Source organism: Ambystoma mexicanum, chromosome 8, assembly GCF_040938575.1.
Source record: "Ambystoma mexicanum isolate Mex_15411 chromosome 8, UKY_AmexF1_1, whole genome shotgun sequence".
Classification (NCBI taxonomy): Eukaryota; Metazoa; Chordata; class Amphibia; order Caudata; family Ambystomatidae; genus Ambystoma; species Ambystoma mexicanum.
In genome coordinates, this window is record NC_090929.1 from 748,719,144 (window position 1) to 748,735,811 (window position 16,668).

The 16,668-nt window shown below is 48.3% G+C and overlaps 1 protein-coding gene across 1 annotated transcript in view; it reads right to left on the minus strand.

Annotated features, from left to right (window-relative positions):
* TM9SF3 (transmembrane 9 superfamily member 3) overlaps positions 1-15,513 on the minus strand; it is a 620,447-nt gene extending 604,934 nt beyond the window's left edge. Inside the window, exon 1 of the mRNA XM_069610571.1 lies at positions 14,652-15,513. Within this exon, the coding sequence (XP_069466672.1) occupies positions 14,652-14,738 (87 nt within the window). The 5' untranslated portion in view covers positions 14,739-15,513. The remainder of the gene's footprint in view (positions 1-14,651) is intronic.
* Positions 15,514-16,668: the final 1,155 nt, after the last annotated feature.

The following is a 16,668-nucleotide window of genomic DNA, read 5'->3' on the forward strand; positions in this document are numbered from 1 at the left end:
TTTTCTGGGCTGAGGGACCATACCGATATAAGCATTATTGAACTAGCTTATCAAGCAGAAACTGAACTATTGGCTAGCCAGCCCAGACTTGTTGAAAGAGCTAAAAGTGCTATACTGCAGGGAGGAGATGCTCTGATTTTGGATTCACCAACTACTGTTGTCGATATGGTTGCTGGGAACTTATCTGGGAATCTGTCTGGCCATGACCAGGATTACCATCAACAAATGCCTCCTCTGATGGACTTGGGGTCCCAGAATGATTACCGGGAGGGAAATTAATGAACATATTTGCTTGTCTGTCAGCCCTAAGCATGTTCTTGAGCTCCTTTGTTTCACTTTATGACAATATCTGGGCACAGTTAAAGACCACAAACTCGGTATTGGCAGACGTGACGATTAAGCTCGAGGAGCTTGGAGCGGATGTCCGCTTTGGCCACTGCGATCGAGGCACAAGAGAGATGGAGGTGGTGCCGGTGACTCAATCTACTGGACCTGCACGTCCCACCTTAATTACTGACTCGGAGGACATCATTCAAATATCTGATGAAGTAACTGTTGAAGTGATGTTACGGCTACTGAACGGACTTTGAACTTGGCACCTGGCTTGAGTAGCATTCCTACTAGTTCCCCGCCCCTGGCCTTGCTGATCCTGCTACCCTCAGCAGTGATCCTAATAAGGAGTTCTTTTGGCCTGGGAATGGGAGTGAGGGGATTGGTGGGGATGTGGAAGGGCCAATTGCACCTCCAACAGCAAAGAGCCATGGGACTGCTGCTAGAGGGAAACTGTTGCAACCTAAATCGGGGGCCAGAAAGAATCGGGCTCCTTCTTTAAGAGTTGCTCACAGAACCCTCTTTCGACGCACCCGGCTGTCCCCGGTGGTCGAACATGGAATTTTGAACCCTGAGCCAGCACTAAAAACTAAAGTGGTTGGCTCTGTTGTCCAAACAGATTCCCACCACATTGACACGGGGGGGGGGGAATTGAATCATGGGAATGTTAATGAGATCCCTCCCCCGTGGGTCTCTTGCAGTACAGATGACTGCAGGAAATCCCCGGTGGGGAGACAAACGATGGCAACTGGCTATACTCTAGGAGCCAGGGAAAAGGCTGCAATAGCTGTACCAGTACGACCAATGAGTGGGGGAGCTGTGGCAGTTCATCCACCTGGGGAAATTCTTGAACGTATTGAATCCAATCTGGGGTCCTAGTGAGGGAACATCTAACTCAAATGATTCTATCCATAAAAATGGGGCTGACATGCCCGTGGTTCCTCGTCACACTGAGGGTCTAGGGATCTCCACTGTGGATCCGAAGTTCACTCCAGTTTCTGGACTAAGTACTTGTAACACGAAGGCATGGTGTGGCAGTGGGAAATCAAGATACTTGGAGGATTTGGTTAACCTACCAGCTGAGACCAATGACCTACAAGTCTCCGCCGGGTTGAAGGATCTATTACAGCATCTTCATTATCCCATTAAATATGTCCCTAGGTACTGTCCTCAGCCCCTGCCTAACAGCAGTGGCAGGCCCTATAGTACCTCGGCTAACACGAAAGGAAATGGCCAAAATATGTCTAAATATAGTGGCTGCTTGGAATTGGGACTGGGGGAAAAGGGCAACAAAAATGGGCTCGCTCAAATTAGGATTAGTAGTAAACTCGAGCCTGGCCATAATGTGTGTCTTAACCGCCCTAATATTCTCAATGATCCCTTCCCTTGCCCTAGTGGCCTCGAATGACATTGGGAGGGTTGCCTTCCCGGAGAAAGATCATGTGGGTATTAATATAACCCACCTGTCCTCTCCTTTGGTGAGGGAGCTCATCCTTACTCAGGCCGAGGCCCTATTGGCTTTAGGATTCGAAGTTCAGTTGGAGGATGAGGAGATGGGGCCGGAATCTTAATGGTGATGACCAGGATAAGGTACCCCAAGAGTTGGATATAGTGAATCTTGGTAGGAGATTGGAAAGAGAGGGTGGGAAGGATATGGATTGGACAACCATAATCTCTTCATTGTGGCAAGAATTGGCCCCATAAAAGGCAAATTGGCATTGCAACTGCCCATGAGGAACTGTCGCCAACAATGAAATCTTGGAATACCCGCGGCAATTCCCACCTTTTTACCAATCTGACGTGTATGAATATTTTTAGACTCGCAAATTGCATAGGTCTACAGGAGACGTGGCTGACTTCTGCCCCTCTTCTGGATGGATTTGGTGTATTTGTGCAATCTGCCAAAGAACATGCTGGTGGCAGGCCATCAGGGGGTCTGCTCATTGCAATTGAGAATTCCTTGGGTTTAAGTGGGGAAAAATTGAAAACTTACCATTTGGTGCCTTGGGAATTGAGCTCTGCTCTACTGAGGATAAGGTTAAAATGTTAATCATTAACATCTACTGGCATAGGGGCATTGCACAACTAGAGTCTTTTGTGGAGAAAGTGTGCCATGTAATTGACGATTGGGTTGGGAGTACTGTGAATGGGAAAATCATTGTGGCTGGTGACCTTAATGCTGACTGTGATCCCCAACAATCTCTCTGGAACTTTGAAGTGCCAACTGGTGGGCAGTTTGATAAGAGATCTTTTGGACAAATATGGAAAGAAGGGCTTCAGTGTCAGGACTACAGCCTCTAATAGGAAGGAAGGCTAATGCACAAACAGCCTTTGATTGGCACACGTGGCATAGAGGCACTAGCTCTTCCCTCATTGATTATATTTTTGTTAACCCTTTCGTAATGAACCATTGCCAGTTATTTGATCTACTGAGAAATGACTGGAGCGACCACTCAATCTTGAAGGCCCGATTTGATTGGGTTTTGGCCACTGGAGAATTCCAGTCACAGCCACTAGTCACTCCCCCAAGATAGCTGGTAATGCACTTAGATAGAATGACTAACATCCGTCTTCTGAACTCAAATGTAAGAAACACAGTCTATCAACCTGTGAACGGAAACTTAATAATTTCAATGCAAATGAGTTTCAGAAATGTGTTGGGGCACCAGGCCTAGCAGGAGGGACTGGAAACTCAAGAAAACGACCAGTTAGACATACACATTGCTATAACATTGAATTAGCAGATGCAAAAATGAGCCTGAGGAGGGAGATAAAATCTATTAAATCGCACCAATTCTGATCAGGCAACTTGTAATTAACTCATCAGGAAGGTTAGGCAGGCCTATAAAAACTATTTTAAAGCTTCGAAACACTCTCCTTCAGCGTGACGCAGAAATGATGCTGGGAATTCTGATCAGTGCTGAAGTTAGTGCTTTCTGGCATCTACTCAATGGGCAAGACCCGAATTACACAATCTCGCAATTTAACTCAATATCAGAACAGGACTGGGTGCAGTTCTATGAGGATAGGTTTGGCCCACCATCAATCTCGAATGCGACTATCCCTGAACAGGTAGGAACTGCCCCTTAGGAGCCCCAATTGGATCTTGATATCATCCACGACCTGATTACCAAATGCAAGAGATCTCGAGCCCCAGGCCCTAGTGGGCTTACTAATAACACCTTCAAAGATGAGCGTAACATTTGGGCGAATCTCTTGTATTTGGAATTTAAAGATATCCTAAGTACTGGGACTACACCTTTCTCCTGGAATACTGCCCATGTGGTCCCCATCTTCAAGTGTGGGGGCAGGACTGACCCTAGTGACTATCGACCAATCTCGCTAATCGACGCGGATTGTAAAATCTTTTCAGCGTTCCTGCTCTCGCTTCTTGAGGATTGGGCCTCTACTGTCCACCCCCTGGATCAATTCCAGACTGGGCATTCCACCAATATTAATGGCTTCACTCTTAAATGTATTCAAGAAGAGGCCTGGTTACAAACTAGGGGGTGTACCCATTTGGCCTCAATAGACCCGACAGCCGCATTTGACTGTATTGATCGGGGCAGATTATGGGCTAAATTGGGGGATGCCAGAAGAGATTTTAGAAGCCATAAAGTCCCTCCCCAGCTCCAAAGCGCCGGGCCCCGACGGACTGACGGGAGACTTCTACAAGTCCTTCGCGGGCACCTTGGCCCCCCTCCTAGAGGCAGTATATGCGGAAGCGCTGGAAAGAGGGCACCTGCCCCCTACCACCTGTGAAGCAAATGTTATTCTACTACACAAACCTGGCAAACCTCCAGAAGATTGCTCATCATACCGACCAATATCTCTCCTCAATCTTGACAATAAAATACTCGCCAAGGTGCTGGCAAGGAGGTTAATGCCATTGATGCCTGCCCTTGTTCTGGCAGACCAAGCCGGTTTCACTCCAGGCCGCAACACGACGTTTGGACTTCGGAGAATGTTCGGTGTCATGGCCGCACTGGACCCCTCACTGCAGGCTGTGGCGGTGCTTCTCGACGCCGAAAAGGCATTTGACTCGGTCGAGTGGCCATTTCTGTTCACGGTGCTCACTAGAATGGGCCTAGGAGCCAGATTCATTAACCTGGTCTCTCTCCTGTATACCAAGCCTCGTGCCAACATTATTGTTGGTACAGCCAAGTCGGCCCCAATAGTTCTGCAACGAGGCACGAGACAAGGCTGCCCACTATCGGCCTTAATATTTGCCCTGGTGATGGAACCTCTAGCCTCCAAACTGCGGGAACAGAGACAGCAGAGGGGACTCATTATAGGTCCTCACAAGCTCATCATCTCTCTCTACGCCGATGACGTAGCACTATTCATCCGAAACCCGGAAGACAATCTCAATCCAGTCATGGGGGAAGTCATCAAGTTCGGAGCAGCGTCAAGATTAAAAAATCAACCAGTCAAAATCCATTGTATTCCCTCTAACACCAGCCACAAAACAGTTCCCAGACGACTTCAAACTCACATGGAAGTGCTCCAGAGTTCGATACCTCGGGATACACTTATCTCTTAAACGTCAGGAGGTGTTCCGGGATAACTATGAAGTGGTGGTCAAATCACTACAGGACAAGATCTCTCGCTGGAAGTCTTTTCCACTAACCCTCTGGGGTAGGATCTCCCTGGTGAAGATGGTGATTTTACCCAAACTATTATACCTATTCAACAATATCCCAATGTTGCTGCAACAATCCTTCTGGAAAAAATTGAAAAGCTTGGTCCTCGAACTACTCTGGGCGGGTAAGCCAGCGAGAGTGGCATACACCACGCTAATGCTCCCGGTCACCAAGGGGGGACTGGCTCTGCCGGACCTGGAAAGATACTATTGGGCGGCTCAAGCACAGTTCCTCAGCCATTGGTACGCCTCTCAGGCGATCTGACCTCATGTACAAGTTGAGCGAGCCCTCGCAACACCTAACTTCCTAACTGCAGTCGTCCTTAGTCAAATGCCAGTTCCCAGTGCCACGATGAACGTGATGCTCACAACGTACAAAGTTTGGAAGACGCTGGCCCAGAAACTTGGGGTGCAGACACGGTACTCCCCACTCCTGCCTGTCAAGTTTATTCCCGGAGTCCCACTGACCTCGGAGACGGTGTTTCACAAGTGGGTCGACAAGCTGAACATACAAACACTGGGGGATCTCTTCACAGAAGAGGGTTTTCTAACACCAGAGCAAGCAAAAAGTAAAGGGGGAAACACGGCCTTGGATGTATTCCTCTACTTCAGAACTCGCTACACCATGCAGGCTCTACTGCCCGACTTCCCACGTCAGCCACCAACGTGGCAATTACTGCATAACGTCATCCAAGCGCAGGGCGAAGGCAGGCTGGTGTCACAGATCTATAAAATCCTCATTCCCTGCACATCCCTCGCCATCTCAGGTGCAAAGGCTAGATGGGAGAAGTCATTACAGGTTAAGATTTCTGATGAAGACTGGTTCTATAGTCTGAAACAAACTCAAAAAGTGGCGCTTAACTCACGCCTAAAACTTATACACTTCAACTTTCTCCATCAAACATATCACACACCAGCGAAAACCAACAAGCATCACCCAGACACAGAAGCAAAATGCATCAGATGTGGGTCAATCTCAGCAAACTACTCACCTAGCTTGGGAGTGCCCCGAGCTTACGCCTTTCTGGAATCAAGTTCTGAAGACGACAGCAGCTGTTGTGGGAGAACCAATACAACCAAGCCATACAGCGGCTCTGTTGGGCATGACTAGGCTGCTCTCGGCTCCAATAAGGAAACTGGCAGGGGTAATGTTGACTCTGGCCCGCAGGAGGGCTGCCATGGCATGGGGAAGAGGCCCCCACCCGTCAGTCCCCGCCTGGCGCAAAGACTTGTTATATTACCAAGATGTGGAAACGGACTTCATTAAATTACTTCCTCTGCACGCCCGACCTCCAGACATCTGGGGGCCATTAACACTGTTCTTAATTGACGAAGCGGCAGAGCACACATCTGCATCTTCAGACTCGGAGGACACCACCCGGTGAGGTCTGGTCCAGGGTATTTCCACATCCTCGAAGCGATTGCTGGAGGGGGCACTATCTCAATTAAAGAGGACGCTGTTTCAGGGTGACAGAGCTGTGAGGGGGTGGGGGTGAGGGGCAGTGGGAGAGTCCCGGGTCAAGGCGCAAAGTTTAAGTCCACCCTAATGTGGGTCTGAAGTTGTATCGTGATTTAAATACCTAAAAATAAAGTTTTTAAAAAAATAAATGAATTGGGGGATGCCTGGTGGACTCCTGAGATTGGTTAGTGGGGTATATAAGAACTGTGGGATCCAGGTTCGTCTCAGCCAAAATGGGGATATCTCGAGGAGAATACGAGCTTACCTGGGAGTGAGACAGGGCTGTGTCCTTGCCCCATGGCTATTTAATCAGTATTTCTCTGATGTTACGCTATCACTTGCCAAAGAAGAGCTAGTCGCTCCGAGGATTGGCAAAGATAAAATTGTATGGCTTGCCTATGCAGACGACCTGCTTATTTTTGAACTTACCAAGGTCGGGCTGCAAAGATCACTGAACAACTTTGAGAACTACGCCAAGGACAATTGACTGGTTATCAATCCTACTAAAACGAAGATCTTGTGTTTTAGAAAAGCGAAGGCACAATCTAAGAGGATCTATGTGCCCTGTTGGAGGTATGTCCCTCAATTTTTCGATATGGTCCGATATCTGGGCTTTAATTTCTGTGCACATAGGGGGATCTAGTAACTGAGGCCCTTATCCATAAGGCAAATCTATTGGAAGCTCGGATTGTGAGGATCCACCGAAAATTTGGAAGATTCTCCCTCAAACCCGCAATGATGTTCTATGAAGGAAAAATTGTCCCAAAACTAATCTATGGGCTAGAACTAAAATCTGATAATATCTATAACACCTTGAGCAGAATTGAGGGGAAAGTATGGAGGAGAACACTTGGGGTCCTCAATGCGGTGCCGTTATCAGATATCCACTTTGAATTAGGCATTGTGTCCTTGTGGGCATGGGTGCAATGGGCCCGTCTCTCCTTGTATCGAAAATGAGACTCGTTATGCCAATTGATGGGCAGAAATGTTGCTCATTCCCCAGTACTAAGTATCCTTAAAACAGAATATGTTCTAAATTAGATTGGTGTGACCTTGGAGACCTTCATCTCGAATCTTATGAAGGTTAAGCAAGCTTTGTTTGATTTCGATTGGAACCAGACCATTGATGCCTTTCACTCTTAGCCGTCCTCGAGTCATCTAGTTCATGAGCATAGACGTAGAGGCTCTTTAACTGAGATCTTGCCCCAATTTCCAAATCGCTTCTACAGAGGTATCCTATTAAAGGGCCCGGTGGAACTTATTACCTTCTAGGGCATGGGTGCACAACATACGGCCCGCGGGCCAGTTGCGGCCCGCCATGCCATTTTGACCGGCCCGCGAGGCACAAAGACTTTCCTAATGGAGGGCGGCCCGCGGCCGCCCTCCATTAGGAAAGTCTTTGTTGTCTTCCGGGCCGGTGAAAACACTGGAGCTCATTGGCTCAGCAAACACACGCATCACGTCGCTCCTACGAGCCACGTAATGCGTGTGTGCTGCACCAATGGAGGGCCAGCACTACGGCTGGCGTGGTCCATAAGGCTTGATGCCGGAAGGCATTTCAGCCTTGGACCACGCCAGCCGTAGTGCGATTCCAGCGTTCCAGCTTACCTGCCTTCCAGCACGTCTCCGGTAAGTGCTCTGTTTGTGTGTCGGGTTTGTTTTGCCTAATGTTTGTGTGTGTATGTTGGGGGGGGGTGTGTCGGATGTGTATGAATGTTTGTGTTTGAATGTATTTTGTGTGTATGTTGAGATGCAGGGGTGGGTGGGGTGTATCGGATGTGTATGAATGTTTGTGTTTGAATGTATTTTGTGTGTATGTTGAGATGCGGGGGTGGGTGGGGTGTGTCGGATGTGTATGAATGTTTGTGTTTGAATGTATTTTGTGTGTATGTTGAGATGCGGGGGTGGGGGGGTGTCGGGTGTGTGTCGGATGTGTATGAATGTTTTGATTTGAATGTTTTTTGTGTGCCGAGTTGGGGGGTGGGGGTTCGGGTCTGTATGGGTTCATGCTTGAGTGTGTGTGTGCTGAGTTGGGGGTGGGGGTTTGGAGTTGGGGGGTGGGGGGTTTGGGTCTGTATGGGTGCATGTTTGTGTGTGTGCTGATTTGGGGGGGTTGGGGGTTCGGGTCTGTATGGGTGCATGTTTGTGTGTGTGCTGAGTTGGGGGTGGGGGGTTCGGGTCTGTATGGGTGCATGTTTGTGTGTGTGTCGAGTTGGGGGGTGGGGGTTCGGGTCTGTATTGGGGCATAGTGTTTGGTTGGGGGTGAGGGGGACATGGGGCATAGTGTTTGGTTGGGGGTGAGGAGGCCATGGGGCATAGCGTTTGGTTGGGGGTGAGGAGGCCATGGGGCATAGTGTTTGGTTGGGGGTGAGGAGGCCATGGGGCATAGTGTTTGGTTGGGGGTGAGGGGGCCATGGGGCATAGTGTATCTAGGGTCAATAAAATATATATAAGTTCATGAAACAGGCGAGATAGAATAACTAAATAGAAATAAATTATAACAATGGAAAATGTGTAGTACAAAATGTAAGTTTGAAATACAAATAAAAATCGTTACCCCTCAAAAACATTCTTTTTCCATGTGTTTAGTACAAATTGGGGGTTTAAAAAGTGTAACGCTCACCTGATTCCCGCAGAGGCGCCGGTCTTGACTGGGTGAATGCCGTATCTACAAAGGTGATGTGTAACACACGGTTGGCTCTTTGGGCTGGACCTCTGTGCACTGTATGTCTGACTTGAAGAGTAAGATGTCTGCAGATAGAAAATATGGGATTAATGAACTGGAGTTATTGGGTGCCTCTCTCCTCTTCCCTTTCTCTTCTCCTGTAGAACCCCAAAGGTTAACGCCCTCACCTTAGGTAAGTGAACGCCGAGCTCTCCATCTGCCTCGGGGCTGGGTGCCGTAACCAGTTTCTTCACTGGATAAGGGTGCAGGCCTCTTGACCTCAGAGGACTGCTGTCCGTCGTTAACTGCACGAACGGTAAGTTCTGGGCACTTCAAATGTCTTAAAAGTCTTTTGTGATGATATCTCTTGTTTTGCAGGGTTCCGGCGATGGCGGATGGCGGGCTGATGAGAGTTGAGGATCGAACCCGCGTGAGGAATAGAAGCGCCTGGAAGCACGTAAGTAAGCGCTTGTAGCCTGCTTCACGATGCGCACTAACTGTCCCTTTTATCTTGCAGGTACAAGTTCGGAGCTTTAGAGAAGCTGAAGGGTGCTGGAATACCCACTGGATTCGGCGTGGGAAGGAGTAATGGCACGTGAGTAATAAAGTTGCCCAATGTCTTTAAACGCACCTTCTTTTGTCTTTCAGATGCGGGATGCAGCGCCGAAGGCCTCCGGAGCGTGCGAAGAGTAGGTAAGCCTTTGTCTTTCAGATGCCGGAATGCAGCGCGAGGCGTTGGTGACAGCCGATGGACCAGGTAAGAGATGCGCTGCCACTGAAGACCGTAGTGCTAACCTGTTCTTTCTTCGTCTTTACAGGTGCTGCTGAAGACTGGATTCCAGGATGGTAAGCCTTTGTTCCCTTAGGCCCAGGATCAGAAGCAGAAGACACGATGAGCGTTCTGCTGCAGAGAATGCAGAATAACACAAAGCAAGATTCATCCATCGGGTGTGGTTTAAATAGCCTCCTGTAGTGCTTAGGTGTCTCCTTCCACAGCCACGCCTAGGTAAGAAAAGAGTTCCTGCTTTCCAGAAGAGTTCCAGTGTTCTGAACCTAGGGAGTGGCTCCTGCCCCACCCAACAGTAAAAGTAGTCCCAAACAGAAGAGGATCAGGGGCTCAACTGGCAGGTAAGTAAGCAGCATGGTCTGCTGCAGGTAAGTCCACCCAAGCATTATGAGCCCGGCGCTTCCAGCGCTGGGACTGGGCATCTTTATGAGCCTGGTGCCACTGGCGCCAGGACAGGGTCCAAAAGGTCCCAATTGGGACTGGCTGGCACTCGGAACCGGGGTTATGGGTCTGCTTCCAAGGGAGTCGGGCAAGTCCTGATCTTTTGGAAGCAGAGATCATGACAAAAAGCCTCCTGCCACGCCCCGCCTACAGCCCCGCCCACATTTACTTTTCGGCCCACTATAGCCCTCATGTAAGGTACTTTCGGCCCTCTATCAAAATCAGTTGTGCAGTCTAAGGCCTCTCTAATGTAAGGTAATAACTGTAGATCTCTCACTAGTGCTACCTATTACTAAAGGAACAGCTAATCAGAGGAAAGTGGGGGGGGTTGTTATGTTAATGTGTGACATGCCAATCAAAACAATTCAAAAAAAGAAAAGGGTATTGGGATCATTGTAAGGGGATAGAGTATTAACTGCATGATCATCAATTGAATTGTGACCAATCAATTTTTACTTTTATTTTTTTCTACTGTGGCCTTTTGGACTTCAGAGATAAATATAACATCATCAGCGTAGGCAGCCAATTTAAGAGGGACATTTTGGGTTAGCATTCCTGCAATGTTTGTATTTGTTTTGAATGCCTCCAGCACAGGTTCAAGAGCAAGAATGTAGAGAAGCGGGAATAGTGGACTGGTGCCTCCGTTTAGGAGGAATAAGAATGAGAGTCTTATTAAGCATCACGGAAGCTCTGGGGTGTGGTAGAGGGTTTTGACCATATGTTTATTGAATTTATATAGCGCTTTAAGCCAAAGCGCTTTACAATATAACAGGTACAAAAGTGAGAGAAGCATATTTACAAACATGAACAGGTCATTAGAACAATAAGTAGAACCATTTACAAGGTGGGGGGATAGAGGGGGTAGGTGAAGGGAGTTACGGTGTAGAATTTGAGGTAGGGGAGGGAAAGGGGGGAGTGATCTGGTGTCCTCATATCTGTAAAGGAATTGCCGATTCCATGCCATCTTAGTGTATCGAACCTAAACTTCCACTCCAAGCCATGAAATGCTTCCTCTGCCTTTAGGGCCATCATAAGTCTGGATTCTAAATGAGGGTTCGGGAAGAGATAATACGTCTGCTGCAAATCTAGTGTCATTACATATTGCAATTGTTGAACGCGAGGCAACTTTGGGGGTTATATTAACTTGCAATGCATTTATTGAATTAAAGTCTGAACTTTAATGACAAAAAAAGGAGGTGGTCACTTTAACCAGTTAGGCCTTTTGACCCTTATGAGATGTACCACCATCCAGCACCACTGTTTGTGCCCCCTGTTTTTCAGCCACCTCCCGCCCCCATATTAATTTCTAGAGACGTCACTGCTTAAAATCCAACTAAGAAGTTAAAAATTGTCCTTGTGATATATCGTACACGTTTCCGATCTTCACTGCCAGACATCGATCTACTGCCAAGAACATTGCTTTCACATCTATCCTGACAGGAACTGAACTACCACTATAAATACCCTTACTAAAGAACTCACGTTTTCTGTCAGGGTCAACTTTTCCCAAAGACTCCCTTGTTACAGAACGCACAAGTCCGTACCTTGGGCGCTGCTTCTACGTTTCCCCCAAATACCTCATCAGACTCAGGATTGCCTCAATTTCTCAGCTGAAGGCATCGACCTACCACCATTGGCCTAGACCAGAGGTCTTCAATCTGTGGGGCGTGCCACCATGCCTGGGGGGGGCGCGTGATGCCTTCCAAAAGAAAAGAAAACGCTTTTTTTTTTTTTTTTTTGGCCGCACTGAACTGAGCATGTGCAATGGGGAGCCACTGGCTCCCATGCACATGCTCAGCCAGTGCGATGTGGTGGGGGCGTGGCCATGGAAACAGGAAATAAACGCAGCCTGGACGCGCGCTTTCCTGCATTTGGATCGCGCGTCCAGGCTGCGTTGTGGTGTCCTGTGTTCCCTGTTGTTGCTGCTGCTGCCGCCGCCGCGTCCGAGGTAAGTGACTCGTTCCGCTTTATGTTTAACACGGCTCCCCCGTGGCAATCTGCCATGGGGGAGCCGCGTTATTAATGCAGCACCGGTCCCCCTGCGCCCCTCTCTCCCTGCATCCCCCACATTGGGGGGCATGCATGGGGGAGAGGAGGCGAGCGGGGGACCGGAACTGCTCTGTTGGTGTTTTTTTTTTACAACGCGACTCCCCCATGGCAGATTGCTGGAATCCAGCAATCTGCCATGGGGGAGCCGCGTTGTTAATGCAGCACCGGTCCCCCTGCGCCCCTCTCTCCCTGCATCCCCCACATTGAGGGGCATGCATGGAGGAGAGGAGGCGAGCGGGGGACCGGAACTGCTCTGCTGGTGGGTTTTTTTACAACGCGGCTCCCCCATGGCAGATTGCTGGAGCCCAGCAATCTGCCATGGGGGAGCCGCGTTGTTAATGCAGCACCGGTCCTGCTTCATTTGCCATGGCTGTGTTTCCAGTCATCCATTGGATCCCTAGCTTGCGCAATGCTCCTCGTTCTGGAAAAAATGTGTTGGTTAAACCAGGGCTCTCAACCTTCACCCGCCAATAGCGAGTGATCATGGGGAGTATATATATGGTGTGCATTTGGCGAATTGAAGTGGTGAGTGACTTCTCATGCCTGGTAGTAACTTGCAGCTTGAAATTTATTTCTCTGGATATGAAGTCAGGTTCGTTTTCAGTGTTGGTCCTGTTTGACAGATGATTTACTGACTTTTGGAGAATGTTTTTCAACTTTTGGTGGTACCTTTTTTCTTTCCCAATTCTGAGGTTGATACTCCTTTCGGCAAAGCCTCTCCTACAAACTGATGGCACTTGGCCATAACTAAGGTTCTTGGCTCTAGGGAAAATCCCCAAATGGTATGTAATACCACATCTGTCACTACTGCAAATTCAACTACTACACTAAGCTCATTTCCTTTCTACTCCCCTAAACACAAGCTATCTATGGACCCCTAGTCAATGCTTGCCCTCCTCGTTCCTGCTCAGATTGCGCTACCATTCCATTTTCCCCAAAACTGAGAGCTCCGCCATCCACCACCACCACCCCTTGCCGGTATGGATTTCACAAGGCCCCATTTTCTTCATGCCGTATGCCACCTCTCACTGCAAACCCATCTCCTTTGGATTCTCATATCCTGTATTTGTGGGTAAAGCTCCAATCTGCTTTTAGTTGCCTGACCTCCCCACAAAGCTGTCCTCTTGCACTACTAACTGCCCATCTGATTTCTATCACTGTATGGCGCTGCATTGCTTGATGCCACATCACGGGTGACCGGGGGGACGGGACATACGCAACATCAAGGGCAACCCAGGGGGGGGCACATTATCACCTGCAACCTAGTCCGGGGCCACACTGCAAAAAGAAATTAGAACTGGGCCTGCATGATCTGAATAGTAATTCTTCTGAGACTTGTACCAATGTATTTTATCCAACCAGTGTTTCGGACCCATTTTTGTGTGGGGTTTCCCTCCCCCACTCCCAAGCTTTTCAGAACGTTTTTTGTTGAATTTTTGCTTTTTTAAAATCTCCCCTCCTTTTTTCCCCACCCCATATTTCTGACCCTTTTTTGCATGGGGTGTTTCTGCACTTGCAGCCCTAAAGACAAAATATCGGTCAAAGCTGGAGGTGGAAGAAAGCCTGCGGTTGGCTATTGGAAAAATTGAACCCAATATTGACAGGCTGGCTGGTGAAAGGCAGGCCCACCCTTCACACTAGTTCTCCAGTATGCCACTGTCCAACTTGCTAGTGACAGCATTGACAGTACGTTGTTGTACTTCAGAAACAAATTGTTACAGCACTTGCATAGCAAATGTTACTACAGGACAGCAATATTGGGTGTTTTCGTTTGTGTGAAATAAATACCCAACACTATTTTTAGTCGAGTCCTCTGTATTATAGCAAAATAATCGGAATGCTTTGTTCACAAATATTTGTCCTCATCTGATTTGAATCATTGCAAGCAATGATTTTGAAACAACGTGGTGTGTGGCATGCACTCCTTCGTTGGGGGCACCATTATACTCCAGCGCGCGATAACCGTTCGCAACCGAGTAACATTTTGGAGTACATGTGTATAGGGGGGGGCCTGGGCCGGATAAATTTTTCTTAGGGGGGGCTCGGGGTCAAAAAGTTTGAAGACCACTGGCCTAGACCAACACCGGCTGCTTTAGCACATAACGTAACATCGTTCACTTAATAGTAGGCTGCTCACTCTCGAAACGTATGACAGTGCACGCAACACAGGCCTTGTCCGACTCATAGGCTACTATATTCTCCCACATACCTTAATGGATAACCATAGGAGGACCCCGCTGGAGGGTTGCTCTGACCACTGGCATAGTTGTCCACTTACCGTGTGCTCGTGTTCATCTGCTCTGACAGGCAGCATCGGCAAGGCGCAGATCAGCAGCAGTGCTAACCGCATCCTCAGCGGGTCCATGTCCTGCGGACACCGGGACCGGTAGCGTCTCTGTGGGACTCCTGCTCTCCCCGGCGATGCCTGCCCACCCGGGCGATCGTTACTACTCTCTCTGTGGCTCTTGCTCCCAGGGCCGCCCTGCCTGACAGTTCCGAGCGGCTGCTTCCGGTTAGTGTGTTGTGCTGCGGTCCGAGTGGTATTTCCTGCCCCCCACTCGCTTTTACTGCGGGCGCTTCACTTCCCACTGTGACGGGCGCTGTTCCGGTACTGGGCTCCCTCACAGCACTCAGCCGCTCTGCTCCCGCTCGCCCTGCCGCCGCAGTTCGGCCACGTCACCGCCACGGAGCCTGTGAGCCGGAAGTGCCTCACCTCGGCCAGGATGCAGGAACTGTGCCGCCTCTCGCGGGTACTGTCGGGCCGGACCTGAGCTCAGGTGTCCTGGAGGAACACGTCCGATTCTTCTCTGTGAGACATCACCACACTGCTCCCCTCAACTGAGAGTCCTATTTCACTGCGACTCCTTTCTCACTGAGCCTCTTGGGGGCTGCGACAACGACCCCTCTTTATGCTGGGTCTTGGACAACACAACACTGAGACTCTTCTCGTGTACGCTGTTCGCCGAAATCCGTGACAGCAACACTTTCACTCAGAGGCTTACTTATGTATTGTAAGTCGCACGGAAGGCAAATTAAAAAGGCTGACAGTAGAACATATTTACTCGCGGGATTCTACAGCAGAGAAGCGAGTTAGGGGAGGGATCAAATGCTTATGTTGACAGGCAGCTGATACGTTTCCTGGGAGAAATGTACTTCCGGATCCTTCAGGTCACCCACACCTTTCTACTTGTACATTTCTGCCACGCTTTTATACAAAATGTGTCACTGCCGGCATTTCTCATCTTGGATCATACACTTTTAATGTACAGTTTTTTCCAGGCATTTCTGAGCTGCTCAACTGTTAGACGGTGCTCGCACTTCTCAGCTGTAGGCGGAGACTTTGAAACAGACATCCTACAATTCAGGCATGCAGTTCTGCATATTGATATGTTCTCACATACTACATTCTTGCAGGTACACCACGCAATAATTTGCATTCCCGACAAGGGTTGCCACCATTTTTGAAGCACACATTTTACCCAAATACCGGCGCATAATTTCAGTCGGCGCTCTACCCCCTTCCTAGTCCAATTTTAGTCATAATGAAAACTGAGGTTTGAAATGGGAGGCAAAAATATGAATGCACTGCTTTTTTAAAAATGTGTCTGCAATGTCTGTTTTTCAAATTCTGCACTGAAAACAGAAATCTGACACATTTCACCGAGTTATTTTTTGCTCCTTTGTTGAATTCAGATTTTCAACACTTACGTTCCAGAAAGTCATAATTCTATTAAAGACATGGATGCGAAGGATTATGCTTTCTCATAACTTTACTTCTCGACCATCATTCAAAATATATTATCATATAACGATAACCAAAAGAAAACTACAATTCCCAAGCAGTTAGTTTTGGTAGTCCAAAATGTTATTGGTCCATAAAAACACGTGAACAAATTTGGCCAATCACCAGCCGTACAGTCCCATAAACACTAGAACCATCTTGAACCATCCTCTTTCTTTTGCTGGTCCAAATCCTGCGTCCCAACTCAGCACAATTAACAATACATGATCATAATGTATTTTGTACACAACACTAATATCAACATCAATATCACGATTGCAAGGGTGGGATAATCCTTCGCCTTCCTGTCTTTAATAGAATTATGACTTTCTCGAATGCAAGTGTTGACATTTTGAGTTCTATGTCAAGACACTGAGGCTAGGATTATGCTTGTTCAAAGCTTGCCTACAACCATCGTCGCAAACCTGGTTTGAAATAGAATCTTTGGAAGTCGACTCATTCAACCAATCAGCTGCCTTCTGAATATCTTCTAGCTGTGCTCTTACGATGTATG